The 18,936-nt window shown below is 38.6% G+C and overlaps 2 protein-coding genes and 1 long non-coding RNA gene across 3 annotated transcripts; 1 reads left to right on the top strand and 2 right to left on the bottom strand.

The window, feature by feature from the left end:
• LOC141821581 (uncharacterized) lies at positions 1-435 on the top strand. Its single transcript, XR_012601216.1, has 3 exons — positions 1-91; positions 215-304; positions 381-435. It is a non-coding gene; the product is annotated as an uncharacterized LOC141821581 (long non-coding RNA).
• A 3,953-nt stretch (positions 436-4,388) lies between these two features.
• Positions 4,389-6,689, bottom strand: LOC141812876 (acetyl-coenzyme A synthetase, chloroplastic/glyoxysomal-like). Its single transcript, XM_074700829.1, has 8 exons — positions 6,528-6,689; positions 6,325-6,447; positions 6,076-6,244; positions 5,708-5,790; positions 5,470-5,526; positions 5,271-5,362; positions 5,070-5,181; positions 4,389-4,614 (listed from the first exon to the last, which is right to left on the bottom strand). The coding sequence occupies exons 1-8, from the start codon at positions 6,687-6,689 to the stop codon at positions 4,573-4,575; spliced, it is 840 nt and encodes a 279-aa protein (XP_074556930.1). The 3' UTR covers positions 4,389-4,572.
• An 8,745-nt stretch (positions 6,690-15,434) lies between these two features.
• LOC141812780 (uncharacterized) lies at positions 15,435-17,917 on the bottom strand. The gene is made up of 2 exons (XM_074700772.1): positions 16,903-17,917; positions 15,435-15,873 (listed from the first exon to the last, which is right to left on the bottom strand). The coding sequence occupies exons 1-2, from the start codon at positions 17,910-17,912 to the stop codon at positions 15,435-15,437; spliced, it is 1,449 nt and encodes a 482-aa protein (XP_074556873.1). The 5' UTR covers positions 17,913-17,917.
• Positions 17,918-18,936: the final 1,019 nt, after the last annotated feature.

Below are 18,936 nucleotides of genomic sequence, written 5' to 3'. Positions count from 1 at the left end.
TCCAGTCCCAGAAGCTTGCTGCCCGAGCCATCTCCCGCCTCCAGGCTCTCCCCGGCTGAGTTGACAGGACTACCAGTTGAGGAGGCCATGGGTAAATTCCTAGTTCAAGACCTTGATTTTTAGGAGTCAGCATATGTTGTTGACAAGCTTGTCTATCGAGCCCTAAAAGTAAAATGCGAATATTGCAGTGGTTTGACTTGTATTTTTTGTCCAGAGACGTCTTAGAGCTTCAAGAGACCATAAGAATAAAAGAAGCTGAAGGCGAAGCTTATATTTCTGAAATAGAGGACATGCAATCCTCATGGTTTGTAAAATTTGCTCTTTAATTTGTTTATGTGTGTATACTAAACATTCTTCGTTTTCTACTATTTTCCTAATAGACAATTGGCCAAGCATATGAAGACATGCAAACACAGAACCAGCATTTGCTTCAACTAGTGGCTGATAGAGATGCCTACAATATCAAGGTTTTTCCACTGTTATATAGAGTTTTTCTATTGCAAAAAGTTGTCGATATGCATTAAACTTTTTTTTTATTATTCAATGCTGTGACTTCTCAAATATCAAAAAAGGCCTTTCGTTATTATCAGAGTTATAAATGTTGTCTGGTATGCATTACACAACATTAACTATTAGTACTCTAAAGCAGCATAAGCATACAAAATTCACTTACAGATTAGATTGTCTTCTGGTTTTTTATCTTATGTAGATTAAGGTGGTTATGCTGTGTGCATGTGATTTTTAGTCTCTAGTAAGAAACAGTGGCTAACCAATACTATTTTAGCAGTTGGTATATCAAAGTAACGCCCCGACCTCTCATGCTTACTTACAAGGCCGGATTCGTTACTTATATACATGCATAAACTACAGCGGAAGGCTTACTGGGGTGGCAAGAAAGTGTCTTAAAACAAAATCCTCCTTGGAAACCTAAATTATTCTGTGTTTATAGGGGTTGGAACTGACACGGCCGTGCTGTTCAGCACGGCCCGGCCGTGTCAAGTTCTGGACGCACGGCACGTCCACGCCGAGAGACTACCTGGCACGGCCGTGCTGTTCAGCACGGCCTGGCCGTGTCCGGCTCTGGACGCGGAAGGCCTGTCTGGCACGGCCGTGCTGTTTAGCACGGGCGGCCGTGTCGCACTCTGGAAGCCGACGGTGTCCAACCAATTCACAGTAATATATGTCAACCTGCTCTAACATGCATCACAAGTATACTACTATGGCTAAACATAAATCTTGGCATAGCATGAGGGTTCTATAAGAAGTTATCATAGTCTAAAACATGTTCGGAATTCATAAATGGGTTAACCACAAGGTCAAATTAGATCGTAGTTCCAGTTCCTTTAGCCCACACACATCTTTGCTTTTGCATTGATCTTCCAGCCTCCACCAGTTCATCAATCTCTTTTTCCCTTACCTTTATCTGCAGTATAGGGAAAAATAGAATCTGTAAGCTAAAAGCTTAGTAAGAAACATTCTACCTCACTAAAACATGTACGATGCAAATGATTTGAAAACATGCTTCTTGAAATCATATATGAACAGGAATTACATGGCATGGCATCGCATAAAGCATAACTGAAAACTGAACATAAGCATGTATCATAAAACTAAACATAAACATGGATCATACTGAGTACACAATATAGCATAAAACTGAGGCCTGAGCTAAGTTATCTAAACTTAGCTATTCTTGTGCCTATATCGTGTTCACCTAACTGGTCTATAAACCTGAAAACCATATACATAGTAGGTGAAATTATTTATATCATGTTCTTGCTTTGGGCCCGGCACTGTACCGTGATATAAGCATGCTATGGGCGACTGCGGGAGCCCCTCCCGGGATGACTGAGGGAATCCAACCCTTACTAGGTTATCTGAACCTAGGGACCGACTGCGGGAGTCCAGCCCGGGATGACTGCGGGAATCCAACCCGTTGGATCAAAGATCCTGTACAGTGCCTCATAAAATAAATACATTTGTTTACTTGTTCGTGTGTCTTGTTTTCATAAGGGTTATCTGAACCCGTGCTAGGTTGTCTGAACCTAGAGGCTACTATGGGAGCCTACCCAATGGACCGTAGTCCCCTATAACTGAGGTAAGACTACCTAGCATGTCCTAAGGTGCGTAAACGTGTCTAGGCATTTTAACAAACACGTGGCGTGCGCTAATGCACACCCCCATACATGGATTCCTACATAGCATGTTATCTAATCAATCGAAAAACATAAAACAAAGCCCTATACTGCAGGTGAGGAGTTTCTTACTTGTTTCGCTAAATTTCCTTACGGTTTAACCTCTAGATTTTCCGGAAACAAGAGTCGTTCGACGATTTGCTTGCGTCGATGAGTTCCTCTCGCGGAGACGAGTGCTCTCGTACTGGAATCTTCGTCGGAAGGTGTCCCGTTGGCCCTTGGTGTCCGGCGTGAAGAGGAGGGAGAGAGAGAGAGGGCTTCGGCGGTTGGGAGAGGGAGAGGGTTCGGCGCCTAGAGGGAAGAGGAGGAGGTTTTCATTAAAATAATCCCTAATTCTCACTTAAGTTGCCTATTTATATTAAGTGGTAAATAGGTCCCAACTCGACTATAAGTATATTCGAATCCCTTCTCTTTCAGCGGCCGCTGCTGGCACAACTGGTTCCCTCTATTCTGCTTAAGTCATAGGTCTCGGGTTCAATTCCCCCGCAGACCACTTAAGCGACTTATTTCTTTTTGCTACTTCCGATACTCTAAAAATTCCATAAAAATATGCATAAATTCCAGAAAATTCATATCATATTTCTAGAATTAAATTGAGAATTTTCGGGCGTTACAGTTGCAGGCTTCGAACTTCCATATAATTATCGGGGAGCTTATTTGCCATAGTTCTTGGAATAATGTTTGTATTGTGAAACTTTGTGTTAAACTTTGTATTTGTTGTGATGTGATAAACTTTGTGTTAAACATTGTGTTAAACTTTGAGATGTGATAAATTTATGTGATAAAATTTGTGTTAAACTTTGTGTTTGTTGTGTGTGAATATGTTATTGAATGTTATTTTGTGATGTGTATATATTAGGCTTTATTGTGATATGCATGTATTACAAGATATAAGAGAAAAAAAGAGAAACGGGAGCAGAAAATCTGCTAGTTAGCCACGAAAACATAGCAAATCTGCTAGTTAGCGACGAATTTGGTTAAATTCGTCGCTAACCTTCGAGATTCTCCGGTGACCTATTTCGAAATGTTAGCGACGATATTATAAAAATTCGTCGCTAACGTTAGCGACGAAATTTTGATAATTCGTCGCTAACGTTAGCGACGAAATTTTATAATATCGTCGCTAACGTTAGCGACGAATTTTCGTGGATTAGCGACGAAATAAAAATCATCGCTAATGTTAGCGACGAATTGTCAAAATTTCGTCGCTAATGTTAATTTGCGACAAGCTTATAGCGACAAAAATAGCGACGATATATTATCGTCGCTAAGATATGTTAGGGACAAAATTATTAGGTTAGCGACGAAAAAATTTCGTCGCTAAATACCTGAATTCTTGTAGTGTAAAGGTAATCAGTTCATTGGACTGACCTGCTTTGAGACTTCGTATGGTTCTTCTTAAGCACATGTCAACAAAGATCTCAATGTGACTTAAGTGAGGTTTCCTTAGACTTGGGGTATTCAAATCACCTTGGTCATGTAGGCTTATACTTTAACATCTTAAGAAGACATCTTTAATAAGATGTGGACCCAGGATGATTGGGTATAAGTTGAAGTGCTCGAAGGTGTTTGAATAGCTCACAGAAGATTCACCACTCTCTGCTAAGAGAGATGTATACCCTACGGCTGCTTGTTGGTATTGTTACTAAAAGTCTTTCACCAAAGTAACACATGTCAAGACACTACAAGAAAAACAGTCATAGACATCGGTTTTCCACCGATGTCTATGAGGAAATCGACCGATGTCTATGAAGGCGATGTAAAAGGTCTGACATTTTAGACATCGGTTTGCAACCGATGTAATATCACTCAACGACATCGGTTTGTAACCGATGTAGTACCGATGTAGTATCACTCAAAGACATCGGTTATGCAACGGTGTAAAACCGATGTAATATCTGTTTAACATCAATTTTAGCAACGGTTTTCGACCGATGTAATATCACTCAACGACATTAGTTCTGCAACGGTGTAAAACCGATGTAATATCTGTTTAACATCAATTTTAACAACGATTTTCAACCGATGTAATATCACTTAACGACAACGCTTCTAAACCGATGTCATTGAATTTAAAACTGTTGTAATAACACTTATTTTTTTATGTTGTTTGTCAATTATGATCGAGCAAGAGTACAAAATTATCATAATATTATAAATTCACCAAACAAATCACAAATAGAAAAGCACCGATATATTTAATCACTTCAATATTTACAAATAACCAAAAGTAACTAACACAAATATTATTCTTGCAACATATTACACATTCCCTCAGCATTTTCATCCTCAGAAGGATCACCTTCAGCCCCATCATCCTCTTCCTGGTCTTCGCCATCTTTCTCAGCAAACGGATGTAGAAGCAAAAAAAAGTGAACTAACATAGACTGGGGCACACATAACTGTGTTTTTTACAGCACTGCAATGGAAACACACATAATATTAGGTACATTCTCATTAACTGATAAGGCTAGAAAAATCAGTTCCTTAAAAAAGTAATAGAAATAAGAACCCCACCAGAGACAATAACTAAATTTCCTACTACCTCTGACAGAGGTGAATGAAACTTAACTAAAAAAATGAAGTAGCGTAGCAAAGAAGGAATTGTTCTGGTGAATGGTTATACTCAACAAGAGTATGAAATAGATTTGAATTACACATTGTGTTTTAATGTAGCAAGCCGGTGTGTGTATGGGTAGCAAAATTCATCGGACTTTGTCCACTGCCCCTGCCCCATACTTAGTTTTGCTGTAGTGTAATAACATTACCAGATCACAAAGATTATGGCGAATTAACAACCACATGTAGACATTACTGTTGCCCCATGGATATATGGCACAAGTAAACACAATACAGACATAAAGAAAAGCGAACCTTCTTATCATGGTAGATTGTAGGCATTGGAGTGGCTGCTATTTCCCTGTCCATAATTTCCCACTCTTTCGACATGTCACATACAGACTTGGAGCAGAGAGGGCAGGCATACCTTCACGAGGAGATTTCAATCAGGTAAACAGATTAACTAAAGAATCATCAAAAATAAAGGTGGCAGAAAACGTAGCAATCTGAACTTACTGTAAATGTTGCTGCATTTCCTTTAAACATTGCATGTGGATAGTGTGACCACACATCAGAACACTCACATCATTTCTAGACTCGAACAAATACTGTAAGCAATGCCAGTTATTGAGGATGAAACAACTTAAATTTTCAGCAAAAATTGAAGCTTTTTTCTTTGATTGACAAGGTGATAAAAGAAGACAAGAAATCTCACCTCAAAACATACAGGGCAATCATGATGCATTGCTCCTTTCACACATGGATGGCTATTCTTTAACACAATTGAGTAGCAGCAACCTAGTCAAGAAAAAAGACAAAAAAAGACACGGCATCAAGATGGGTGTAATGATGAGTGAAAAGAAAAAAATAGCAACTCAAGTTGAAGTATACAATGACATCAGAACAGCTAATTAATCATGAATCTCAATTTAAGAGATGGATGTATCAATAACCTGCCACAAGATGTCTCTTCCATCATGCCATTTGTTATCTTCTTTTTTCATGGTCGACTGGTTTTCATAAACCAAGCATAAGTCTGAAAAGGCGAGAAAGCAAAAGTAATGTCGATGAAGATAAGATATAACCTTTCAGTGAAAGTTTCTGGGGGAAAAAATAACAAATTTGAGAAAGAAAGAAGTTTAAAGAACTATTCACTTCTGCATAACTGAAACGGATGATCATCACCAATACACAATTACAACCTAGTTTATTTAATGCAAAATCTGAGGATGACGCTTAATAAATTTGAAAAAGCTATTGCTAATAGTGGCAATAACTCTAATTCCACATATAAACAGGCATAAAGAAACTTTATAATTACCAACTGCAATTCCATTATTGGCAGATTCAACCAAAGCATTATCAACTATTGCCTTGAGGTTTATCTCTTTGGCTCCTCTACGCACTGCATTGCAGCATATTACAACTTTTGGTTTGCAGTCAATAATTCTCTGTGCAAGAGATTCAGCTGAGAAACCAGCAAATACAACCTGAAAGGAAAAACACCATCAGAGCAAAATTCAATCCCTATAATCTTGAAAATCTTGTGAGGAATGTAATATAACTGTACCGAATGGACTGCACCGATGCGGGCACATGCCAACATTGCAATTGGTAACTCCATCAGCATGGGCAGGTAAATGACAACTGCATCCCCTTTGCGGACGCCAACATGCTTTAGGTAGTTGGCCAACTATTTAAAGACACTAAAGATTCATTGCCAACTGCCACTTTCACTACCTTAAACCAAGAAACAGATTGAACTGAACGTACCTGGCAAACCTGATCCAGTAATTGGGCATATGTAAGTTGCCCATCTTGACCTGGTTCATTGCCTTCCCAATACAGAGCCACCTTATCGCCGTTCCCTGCCTCTATGTTCCGATCTAGGGCATTGTAACAGATGTTCGTAATGCCCCCTTTGAACCACTTCATTCAGAAAAGATAGAGAACGATTCAACTAATGAAATACGTCCAGAAAACAGGGCAAAACTTACACTTTTCAATTAAAACGACAAAAAAACTACACCGACCACAATCTTAACAGGTCCCTGCCTCACGTCAATATTCTCGCTGTAGACATCCGGACTCCACCGCTTCTTCTAGTAAAACTGCGCAGCGATCTCTGACCAAAATCCAGCAGGATCTTCGATAGATCTCTTATACATTTTGCGATACTAATTCATGAAACAGTGAAAGAAAGATATGATATAGTCATGATGGATTCAGAAAACTATATGATATATTAAAAAAATAAAAAATATATAATCTTTACTATTCCGAGAGTGACAGAAAGGAGAAGACAAAGGGACCTGTTCGGGGGAGGAGACAAGGGCGTCTCGAGAGAACTCAGGGGACGGGAAGATGAGATCGTTCTCCTCGGCGGCTAGGGCCTCCCCAAGGATGACAGCGTTGAGGTGGGAGATCCGGCCGTTGCCAGATGGGAGTCGCGACATGGACTCCACGTGCCGAAGGAACCCGACGGAGAGCAGCCGCGACGCCGCCGACCCGGGATCCACCGCCGCCGTGCAGACCGTAGCCATCCGAAAAGGAAATCGAAAAGGAAAGAATCTGGCTAAGGAAGGGGGAATAAGGCTTCAGCGTCGGTGACGTTGGCTCTAGGCGGCGCCGACAGAGGAGGGTTGCGGTGGCAGCAAGTAAGCGAGGAAGAATCGGGGAAAGGAGATGGAGCAGGGGAGGCGGCGATGCTCCTTTCGACGGACGGCTCAAATAGAGGAGAAGGGAGCTTCACTAAACCAAGTCACAATGCTAGGGTTTCTCCAGCCTTCCTTATGGCCGGTGACAGTAGACGGTGGTGAAAGGCGAAGGGGCTGCGGTGTTGGCTTGCTCTGTCGGCTACGAAGGAGGAAGAAGATGAGGTAGGGCGGCGGCGGTAGACGGTGGAGAAGGAAGAAGCAGGGCTCGGGTTTGTGAGGGAAGGGGCGCGATTCCTATTAAAGTAAGGAATGCAAATGAAACCGAGGTTAAAAAGGTTATTCGGCGGCTAAACCACTGAAAACCTAAGATTTATTATAACTTTGATTTTGGAAGCGCGTAATGAAAGAAATATTTGGAGGGAGAGAGGGAAAGAAAAATTGAAAATATACAACGGTTTTAAATTGTTGTTATAGCTTCCAAAACTGTTGTTGAAATCGCAAATAGACATCGGTTTTAAATTGTTGTTATAGCTTCCAAAACCGTTGTTGAAAGCGCAAATAGACAACGATTTTCAAACCGTTGTCGTAGTCATCAAAAACCGTTGTTGAAAGCGCACATAGACAACGGTTTTAAAACCGTTATTGTATCCTCCAAAAATCGTTGTCGTAGTCTCCAATCAACCTCTTAAAGACATCGATTTTTGTTAAAACCATTGTAAAAAAGTAAAAGACATCGGTTTTGTCATAAAACCGATGTCTTTTGAGTGTTGTTAAAGACCGATTTTCTTGTAGTGAGAGTATGACACTCTTGGACACATGTGCAAGTAACTTGAATCTATAGGACAAGAAAATAGCTTGGGCTAGTGTGACGTAGTCAGCCTAGTGTGGACTGATACAGACAGACCATGTCCTGAACCGAGCGGGTATAAGACGGTGAAAGAAACAAGGTACGTTTTATTGTAGCTACTGAAGGGTTTAGAAATAATTCTGGAATTAATCATTGATTTTTTGATCAATTAAGGATCATGATGTACTACTAGGTGTCACTCATGATCGTTTCGTAATTAATGGTTAATTATGGATGACTAACATAGCCAGAAATCTATTAGGTTACATGCACTACAAGTTTCTCTGAAGGACTTAAAATGAGTTTGAGAATTGAATTCTCATATCAAGAGAAATAAAGTCTGGTTGGATCGGACAAAGGGTAAAAATGATTGACTTTGTCTTATGAAGACGAAGTGAACCAAAATGATTTGGTTCCTGATGGAAGATATTTTGGAAGATTAGAAGCGATGATCGGCTTCGTCTTATGAAGACGAGATGAACAAACTGATTTAGTTCAGATTGGAGGTGTTTTGGTTACTGAACCAAATAATTTAGTTTTGAATTGAATCGAAACAACTTAGTTTAATTTTGAACTGAACTTAAGCTGATCGGTATAGGGGATAAGGTTTTTAGAGTGGATCCAAACCTAATAAGATGTTGTATAAGATATAATATCGAAAAGGAATGAACAGTTGGCATTAATCCTAATGGTTAGGATTAATTACAACCATTCAAACCTTAAACCCCATTAAATCTGGTTTACTACAGTGCTCAGTCCAGTTTGTTACAATAATCAGACCGGTTCACTATAGTAAACTCTAAGGAAAAAAAATCCAATTGGACCGGTTCGCCTATTTTGGTTTGGCACGTGAGAAAACTTGAGAAAGAGTTTTTCGCGATTTAAGTTTTGCAAACCCGGTCGACCATGAGAACAGAGAAGCCTGCGCCACTGTCCTTCTGCCGATCGTGCGCATCTCCAGCATCGATCTCTCCCGAGCGACGGTGGCCGACCGCAGGACGAAGAAACCCTAGCACCATAAGAATAGAGGTTTTACGATTTTGTTGCCTGTTGCACTCTGTCCTAGCTCTTCCCATAGATCGCAATTGTTTCTCGAGAAAACGGCGACCAACTCATTCGAAAGAGGGAGATCGGAATCCCTGATCGCGCATGAGAACAAAGAGTGAGGAAATCGTGATTTTGGGAATATCATAGTTTTTTCTTCTTCTCGGCCGCACGACATTGCCACCTCCTCTCCTAAGCGCATCTCCGTTCTCGGTCGCCATCAGCTTTCCTTCAGTCACGGTGAGAGAGAAGCTTTTCCCAATCGCGCGAGCGTCGCCTTGCCTTCCCCGATCCCGTGGCTGCCTCCCTGATCACACGACTTCCTTCCCGAATCGCATAGCTAACTTCCAAGCTCTACTTATTTCAAGAGCTTGTCATTTGCTGTTGAGTTCTTGCGACCTCACAAGCCAACGAGGGGAGTATCCCTACCGCCAAAAGAAGATAGCCCTAGCTGACGTTGGACGTCGCGTCTTCTTCCTGATTGGGTTTCTCTAGAGGATAACTCATCGCCGCCTCTCACGATCTCCTATTCTCTGTGGCCAAAAATCATTTCTAGCCACTGAAGAAATCATCAGCCACTCTCAGAGTTTGTTGTTTATGGTCAGCAACCTATCTGCCGATATCAGAGCTTGTTGTTCACGATCGATTGACTCAGTTGCCATCGGAGTTCCGTCTAGTCGTAGGAAATTGTTTCCAGCCATCGGATAGGTTGTCCAGTTGTTGTCAATCAACCTCAGTTGTTTGACGACCATCTACCATCTCTACGAAAATTTATGAAGTTTCCGAAGATCGTTCCATCTTTGTTGGAAAGGGTTCTGACCATTTATCCCAAATTGACGATCAAAGGTTGTGAAAGCCCCGGAAAATGATCGCGATAATTGTTGTTTTATATTTTTCGATATTAGGATTTTCTCTTGAATCTATCGTTGTTAATCGTTGGCTAGTACCGAAAACGTTAACGTGACTCATAGCTTAGGAAGTTGTCCAAACGAGAGCTTGGCATGGATAACTGGTAGAGGTGGAGCTTTGACAGACTCGCTCGATTGTTGTCAATCCCATTATCGCTCAACATCGTCTGTCAAGTATACCAAGAATAAATTATTATTCTTTAAAAAAATTAATTTTTAATTATGTCATATATCTATTGTATCCTACATGGTGTGTTGCGAGTGTTATAATAATTAGTTATAATTATTTATTTTTCTTCCGCTGTGTACATTTATGAAATGTGTAAACACATGCAACGCACCGAGCCGATCCTAACATTCCTTGCCTAGTCCTCCAGATCTGGTCTTCCTTTGCCTAGTCGCAACTAGGGCTTCCTTTGTCTAGCTTCAACTAGGACTTCCCTGTGCTACCTATATACTCAATTTAGCTCATTAATCCACTTGACAGACTTAACTTAAATCCTTTGTCATTATCAAAATTCCGGTTCGATTATTTGGTACTCCTTGCACCAACAATCTCTCCCTCTTTAATTATGAAAATTGTTCCAAGTTAAGTATAAATACTTAAACAAAAATAAGTTCATAATTACTTTTAAGTCAAAAACATGACTCCCCTTAACTTAAGATTCTTCCCTTGAAATTAAGGTATATTAGAGAAAATTTTAAAAACATGATTTTTTCTCTCCCCTGAATTTGACATGGTTCTTTTTACTTTATCAATTAGTCTAAGAAACATACAAGTCATACTTAAGAAATTTGAAAAACTTTTTCCAAAAACATATTGTAAAGGTTTTGCTTTTCTTGAAAATAAATTAGGACGGTTAAGTTTTGAAAAATTTTCCAAGTCCATCTTGAAAAAAGTCCTTTTTTCAAAACCATTTTGTAAAATCTTTTTGCAATAGAAAATTTACTTTGAACTTTTTTGAAAACGTTATACAATAAAAATTTACTTTTAAAATATTTTAAATGAAAACTTATACTTTCTCTTAAACCATTTAGAAAACTTTTTCTCTCTTTTGACAGAATCAAAACATCTTTAAAGACTTGAGAGGTTTTTGTAAGAGAACTTGAAGAAAAATAATAAATTCAATTTCAATCAAGTTAGAAGATGGGTTTGAATCAGCATGTCATTTATATATTCTATAAAAATACTTAGATAAAAAATATTATTCTTTAGGTACATGTCTAACTTATTGTTATTGACTGACTATCAAAAGATAGCAGTTTGATCAAGTTAGTTAAGTTTAAGTGTATCATTCCAGCTAATCCTTTACTAAGCAGAAATACTTAACCTGATCCATGTTTGTACTTGTTTTTAGTGTAGATTTTATTTTGATGCACGGACATAAGCATCAAAAACTCAGACTTTTACCATATGCATCTCACACTGTTCTAGATTTCACAATACACAAGTATGTTATATCTAATGTGCTTTGTCAGATATGATTAGTCTAAATCTATAGGTGCATGATCTCTATTAGAAGTGTCTAGGCTAAGTTCAAATTTTATCTTTAATTTTGAAATAAAAAAAATTAAAATATCTTTCTGAAACTATGTTTTTCCCAAAAAATGATAAGTAAGCAATTTTGAGACATCATAAAAAATATAAGTAATAGTAGATTTGAAAATCATGAGTTTTTGAAAGATTGGAGATAGGAAAATAATTTTAAAAGTTTAGTCCTTAGTCTACCAAGCACCTTCCTAATTAAGAAAATAATGTAATAATGTAAAATAGGATAAGATAAGTCAATGCACAAAATAGTAAATTAGTTAAAGTCAACACGGTACTAGTTAAGGTCAAAATACAACTCAATAATAAAAAATTAGAACTAGTGGGGTCTACTAGGGAGGTGGATGAAGGTGGCTCATGCCCTAAGACCAGACCATGTCCATCATCACAGCATACCTAGCTCTACCCTACTCCTGTATGCAATCATACTAACTAGTCACTATCTGATGCAGACTAGTGACTAACTCCTTGATGAGTTAGGGTTTTATGCATTTTTAATCGATTCATTTTAGGTTTTTGCATGAAAATAAATTATGAAATGAATCAATTTGATTTTAATTGTCCTATATTGCATAATCTGAAACTTGATTATAATTTTCATGATTTAATGGTAATTTTTGCATTAATTGGGTTTTAATTGATTTTAGGTTTCAAATCGGATCAAGTTCGAGCTCAATCGCGATCAAATCGAGTCAATTTGCCCAAATTAATCAAGCCAACATGGAGGACATGACCTAAATCAAGCCCGATCAAGATCCCTCAAATTTTTGGAAACCCTAAGCTGCCCTAGAGCCTAAATCAAGTTCTGACCGCTAGATTCAAAATCAAGGGCTCAAATCACTTGATTAATCAGCAGTATAAATGAGAAAACCTTACCCGATGAATAGTGGATGCGCCACTGTTCATCTTCGTCCCGCGAACGCCAGCCCCTGCTCGGCGACGTAACTCCATGGGCAGCGTCTTCCACCCAAATCGACTCCATCGCGTCCCTGATCCCTGAGGAGGTGGAAGCCGGTCGATTGGGCATATTCCGGCAGCTGGATGAGGCGTGCCGGCGGGGGTTCTTCCGGCGGCATTCTTCCCTGTTTCAGCTCGTTCCGGCCAACCACAACACAATATGGCGCCGGGCATCTTTGGAGGGGTTCTCTGAGGTTCGACGAACACTCCGGAATCATCATCAAATCAATCGAAGCAAGTTTGAAGCTGTGAAATCTAGTTTGTCATCTGATACGTAACTGCACATCATGGTTTATTGGCCGGAGAGGGTTTCTCTGGCATTCGTGGTGCTGGCAACGCGCAAACCACCCGACGACAAGTTTGAAGCTTCCAAATGGATTCAACAACTGATTGACAACCAGCCGAAGGGATTCGAAGGAGAAGAGGAGGATTTTATCATTTTCTGATTTCTGTTTCTGCACATTGTTGTTTCTGCAATTTTCAGATTTGAAGTTTCTTAATTCCTAGCAACCTTGTTGAATTAGTTATTCGGTTCATGTTTAGCTGTTGTTGTTTAGATTCAATTTACCTTAGGATTTTCTTAGCTTAGTTGAGCTTTTCTTTGCAATTCTAAACTGATACCCGGATTCTGAAATGGTTGGCACTGTTCCGTGCCAATTGCTTTAGGATGATTACGGATTAAGCTTCAATTAGGTAAGTGTCTTGATTGCATTTTATAGTTTAGCTACCCAATTTCAATAAGTTTCAATTGATTCGTTTCATTTTACTTGCATTAACAGCATTGACAATTAGGTTTAGGTTTGATTTAAACAGTTAGGGTTTTTATTGAATTTTGAATTGCATCTTAGGTTTAATTGATACTTTGGTTTAACAGCTCATCATTGGGCTAGTAAATTGCATATCCTTCAATTATTTGCTGATTTTAATTTATATTTCATTGCAAAACACCAAAACCCTCATTTTTATAAGAAAATACCAAAAAGAACGACACGAAAGCTTGAATTAAACAATTGTCTACTAGTCCTTGGAAAAATACGACTCGAGGCCCCTATACTTCATTTATTTGTATTTATCATGGGTTTTCGATAAATTTTTGTTGTTGTTTGGTTCGGTTATAATAGCATGAAGTTGTTGAGGATATGGTTGATTGGAACGAATTTCGTTAAGGCTTTATGTGTGAATTATTGTGAATTGAACGGTTAAATGAACTTGTGTTGGAAATGTCTTTGTTGAATTGTAGCATAACCCTAATTCAAATGTTGGTGATTGTTTAAGTTTGAGTATCAACTTGTAACCTCTATTGTATTTTGAGTTTTGGAATGTAATGAATTGAATTTATATCAAGAATTGTAATGAACCATGGTACATAATGTGAACTTGAGTTGTTGGGAAGGGTTGTAACTGGTTGCAAAATGTTGTATGTTGTAAGTTTGATTGCTGAAATGGTAAGAACATGAGAATGGAATTTGTTTGGTTGAGTAGGATGTGTAATGAAATTTCTCATCTATTGTTGATGTTGTTGTGCTTGAATGGTAAGGTGGTGTTGGTTTAGGGATAATATGAATCAATTGTATCAATTGCTTAGGTTTGTGTAGAATGATAAGATGTTGATGATTGTATATGGATTGGTTGGTTGAGTAATGTATGATGTATGTATGTGTTGTATGTAGTATGTAGTTGTGTTGTTGTAATATTTAAATAAGAACAAGTTTATTGTTGGGTTACAAGGGTGCAAACATAGTCCCACATCTAAAACACATGGGAAAGATCATGGGTTTAAAAGGATGGAAAGTATCTCCATTGGCATGAGCCCTTTTGAGGAGAGCCCAAGAACAAAACCATGAGGGCTTAGGCCCAAAGTGGACAATATCATGTCATTGTGGAGATGTGGACATTCTTTAGATCCTACAATTGGTATCAAAGCGAGGCCGCTCTTCACCGGACTAACCGTCGAATGAGCCATAATCCAGATCTAACCATGTGGAGACCCTCGGGGAAAACAAAGGAAGTAGGGGAGGCTCGGACCATGAGGGACATGACAGCCGGACCATGAGGGACATGGCAGCCGGACCATGAGGGACATGACATCCGGACCATGAGAAATGACAGCCGGACCAAGAGAAATGGCAGTCGGACCATGAGAAATGGTAGCGGAGCTTCCAGTGAGCCTTTGTTTGAGGGGGGGATTGTTGGGTTACAAGGGTGCAAACATAGTCCCACATCTAAAACACATAGGAAAGATCATGGGTTTAAAAGGATGGAAAGTATCTCCATTGGCATGAGGCCTTTTGGGGAGAGCCCAAGAACAAAACCATGAGGGCTTAGGCCCAAAGTGGATAATATCATGCCATTGTGGAGATGTGGACATTCTTTAGATCCTACATTTATTAAGTTGGCCAATTGTAAGATTTGTCGAATTAGTGTTGTATTATTATGTTGTTTGTTGTTGCATGTTGTATGAATGGCATTTGTATGTTGTATGTTGTAATTGATGTATATTGCAAGATAATGAAATCTATGTTGTATATTAACTTGTTGTGATGAATTAAATTGTGGACTTTGTTATGGTATAGTGTAATTGTGTATTAATAAATTAATGTTGTACCATGTTCTGTGAAGATTAGATAATTCATGTTTAGTTGTGTATGGATTGTAGAGTAATTTGTAAATTGGTAAAACTTGTAGGATTAAATTGTGAATAAATGGAATTGTAGATAGCTAGGAATGAATAAAGTCAACAAATAAAATCCTGCACCATGTTGTCTGCGGTAGCGCCTGAATAAGTGCAGATACGGTCTTCCCCATGCTGACTAACTCATTACCTTTCAGTTTCTTCTTATGAATGCAAAGGTCCTTCAGAAATTTGGCATACTTGGGAATCTGTTTAATCATCATCAACAAAGGAACATTTACCTCAACTTTGCTGAAGAGATCTATCAACTCCTGGAATTCCCTAGCCTTTTCTTCTTCAACGCTCTTCCTAGGCTGCACCGACCTTAGAGGGAAGGGAAGTGGTACGCTGGACCCTGATCGGCGTGGATGTGAATCCAAGTCTATGATCTGATCAGAACTGCCTTGGTCAGGTACTGGCACTGAAATAGTAGGGTCTTCAATGACTTTGTCACTCCGAAGAACAACTGCGCTGACATTACCTTCACTACAAGAAAAACAGTCATAGACATCGGTTTTCCACCGGTGTCTATGAGAAAATCGACCGCTGTCTATGAAGGCGCTATAAAAGGTCTGACATTTTAGACATCGGTTTGTAACCGGTGTAGTATCAATTAACAACATCAGTTTTCGAATCGGTTATTTACCGATGTAGTATCACTCAACGACATCGATTATGCAACGGTGTAAAACCGATGTAATATCTATTTAACACCAATTTTAGCAACGATTTTCGACCGATGTAATATCACTTAACAACAACGCTTCCAAACCGATGTCATTGATGCTAAAACTGTTGTAATAACACTTAACGACAACGCTTCCAAACCGATGTCATTGAATCTAAAACTGTTGTAATAACACTTATTTTTTTATATTGTTTGTAAATTATGATCGAGCAAGAGTGACATAAATCTAATTTCCAATAATATAAAATTATCATAATATTATAAATTCATAACAAATCACAAATAGAAAAGCATCGATGTATTTAATCACCTCAATATTTATAAATAACCAAAAGTAACCAACACAAATATTCTTCTTACAACATATTACACATTCCATGAAAAAAAGCTAATAGAGATACACATCAAGTCAATATCCACAAATTACATTCCATGAAAATGTATGCATCCTCCATGCAAGGAAAGTCATCCATTGCTCATGCCACACAACACATTTTCTAATGTATAAAATTGACCATTGTGTTGACAATGTAGTCCAACTTAAGCTGAAGCCTTTAGGGGTCACAAAATAGTGGAGTGTATCATATTAATTCATGTTTTTTCTTGAAGGTTTGCTCAAGCCACCATCTGAAAAGAAACAATGCGATTGAACATAGGATGAAGCTTTTAGTATAACAAAACAGTGAAATATATCAAATCAAACTAAAGCAATGTATTAGATCAAGCTTTATCTAAGCCCCACAAAGTTTTTCAATAAAAAATGATACAAAATAAACATAAAATAAGAGAAATTGTTTACCAGTATAGTATGAGGTCGGGCAGGAAACTGATTTGCCACTGCAAGAACTTCATCCTGACGAAGAGATGGACATATATCAGTAAAATGCTCAGGACTAGAACAGATACCACAAACCTTCATAATAGGTGCAGAAATAGCAGAAGGGTGGCCTGTCTGATTAATTGCCATCTGCCTCACCAGAGATGTCAACTCCTGTATAGTGTTTCTCAAACCCTGCTGCTCTGTGATAGCCAACTGAGCCTCACTGACTCCCTGAGTAACAATAGCTCTACTTCCAAACTGCTGTGAATTGTCCGCCATGTTTGCAATAAGTTCCCTTGCTTGGCTAGGAGTCTTGTTCACCAGTGCTCCTCCACTAGCTGCGTCGATCATACTCCTGTCCATGGGAAGCAGTCCCTCATAGAAGTACTGAACGAGCAACTGATCACTGATTTGATGTTGCGGGCAACTTGCACACAATCTTTTGAACCTCTCCCAGTAGTCGTATAAGGTCTCCCCCACGATCTGCTGGATGCCACAGATGCTCTTTCTGATGGTTGTGGTTCTAGAGGCTGGGAAGAACTTTTCTAAGAACATCCTCTTCATATCGAGCCAGCATGTGATGCAACCCGGTAGAAGAGAATACAGCCAATCCTTAGCTGCTCCTGATAGGGAAAAAGGGAATGCCCGCAGCTTTATGTCTTCCTCTGAAATGCCATGTGGTTTCATGGTGGAGCAAACCACATGGAACTCGTGCAAGTGCCTGTTTGGATCCTCTCCTGCCAATCCATGAAATTTAGGGAGCAAATGTATAATACCAGACTTCAGTTCAAAATCACCTTCCATGACAGGGTAACTGATGCACGAATACTGATAGGTCACGTCAGGCGCTGCAAGCTCCTTCAAAGTTCGGTTCTTATCTGCCATGTCTACCTCCTCAAATGATGAGCTGCAGTCCAGAACACCTGATGACTTCTTCTGTAAACGTTGCAGAGCGTGGAATGTCCTGTCAATCTCCGGATCTAGCTCAAGTAGCTCCTCTCCTGAAGACCTGGTCATACACCTCACAATAGAACTACAAGAATAAAGAATAAAATAATAAATAAATAAAACTGAAATGAATAAACAAATAAGAGGAATAAATGAATAAGTATATACAATGAATAAATGAATCAAAGAATCAAAGAATCAAGTGAATAACATGAATACAATAATCAACACTAATCAACAACACACATGAATATACATAACAATAAATGAACTATATACAATCACCAACAATATATACAACACCTATATACAGTCAAGTACAACAAACATCATATGAAATCCCCGGCAACGGCGCCAAAATTTTGATGCGGTGTTTTTGTATGGGAATTTATTTATATACATTTCCCTTATTTAATGTCACTCACACCCATCAAAATTAATTATTTATTTACCAAACCCCTAACTATCGCTAAAGTAGTATAGAGAGGTCCGGGTCGTCTCTCTTGGACTCAATGATGTAAGTAGTCCTAGACAGTTGGTACAGGGGTTTTATTATATTTTATTCATTCCTAATTATTTACAATTTCATTTATTCATAATTTAACTTACAGTTACAATTAACAAAGAATACAAAATACAATAATATACATTCCTAATCATACCTTTATTCAACCGATATGATACAAAAGGAACATTTATTAACAAAATGCAATGAACAAATGAATTCTACACATCCAACATACAACATCATACACATTCCTAAACCCTAATTTCACATCATACATTCAACATACAAGACAATACAACATACATACATGGATCATACATACACATAATTTCACTCAACATACTCTAAAATACACAACATGAATCAAACATACAACTCATCAACAACCAAATCATGAACAACTACAATGAAGCATCATACAACAAGAATCTACATCCCATATCCACTACACCCTAAATCACAATAGATTTACACATAATTACAAAACAAACTAACATCCAACACCCATTACAAACTAATCCACACAAGCTATACAAATCAACATACACAAGCTGTACAAAACAAAACAAACATTCTATACACTAC

The sequence above is a fragment of the Curcuma longa genome, chromosome 1 (assembly GCF_044706935.1).
Source record: "Curcuma longa cultivar G26 ecotype Majalengka, Jawa Barat chromosome 1, ITB_CL_G26_1.1, whole genome shotgun sequence".
In the NCBI taxonomy this organism is placed as follows: domain Eukaryota; kingdom Viridiplantae; phylum Streptophyta; class Magnoliopsida; order Zingiberales; family Zingiberaceae; genus Curcuma; species Curcuma longa.
This window is presented reverse-complemented; position numbering and strand designations above follow the sequence as displayed.

Coding starts and splice junctions, on each gene's coding strand:
- LOC141812876 (XM_074700829.1), bottom strand. CDS start 6,689: ATGAAGTGGTTCAAAGGGGGCATTACGAACATCTGTTACAATGCCCTA. Junction 5,363..5,469: donor ATTGCCCTGTATGTTTTGAG/GTGAGATTTCTT, acceptor CATTGCTTACAG/TATTTGTTCGAGTCTAGAAA. Junction 5,182..5,270: donor GAAATGCAGCAACATTTACA/GTAAGTTCAGAT, acceptor CTCCTCGTGAAG/GTATGCCTGCCCTCTCTGCT.
- LOC141812780 (XM_074700772.1), bottom strand. CDS start 17,912: ATGACCAGGTCTTCAGGAGAGGAGCTACTTGAGCTAGATCCGGAGATT. Junction 15,874..16,902: donor GTTCTTGCAGTGGCAAATCA/GTTTCCTGCCCG, acceptor TTTTTCTTGTAG/TGAAGGTAATGTCAGCGCAG.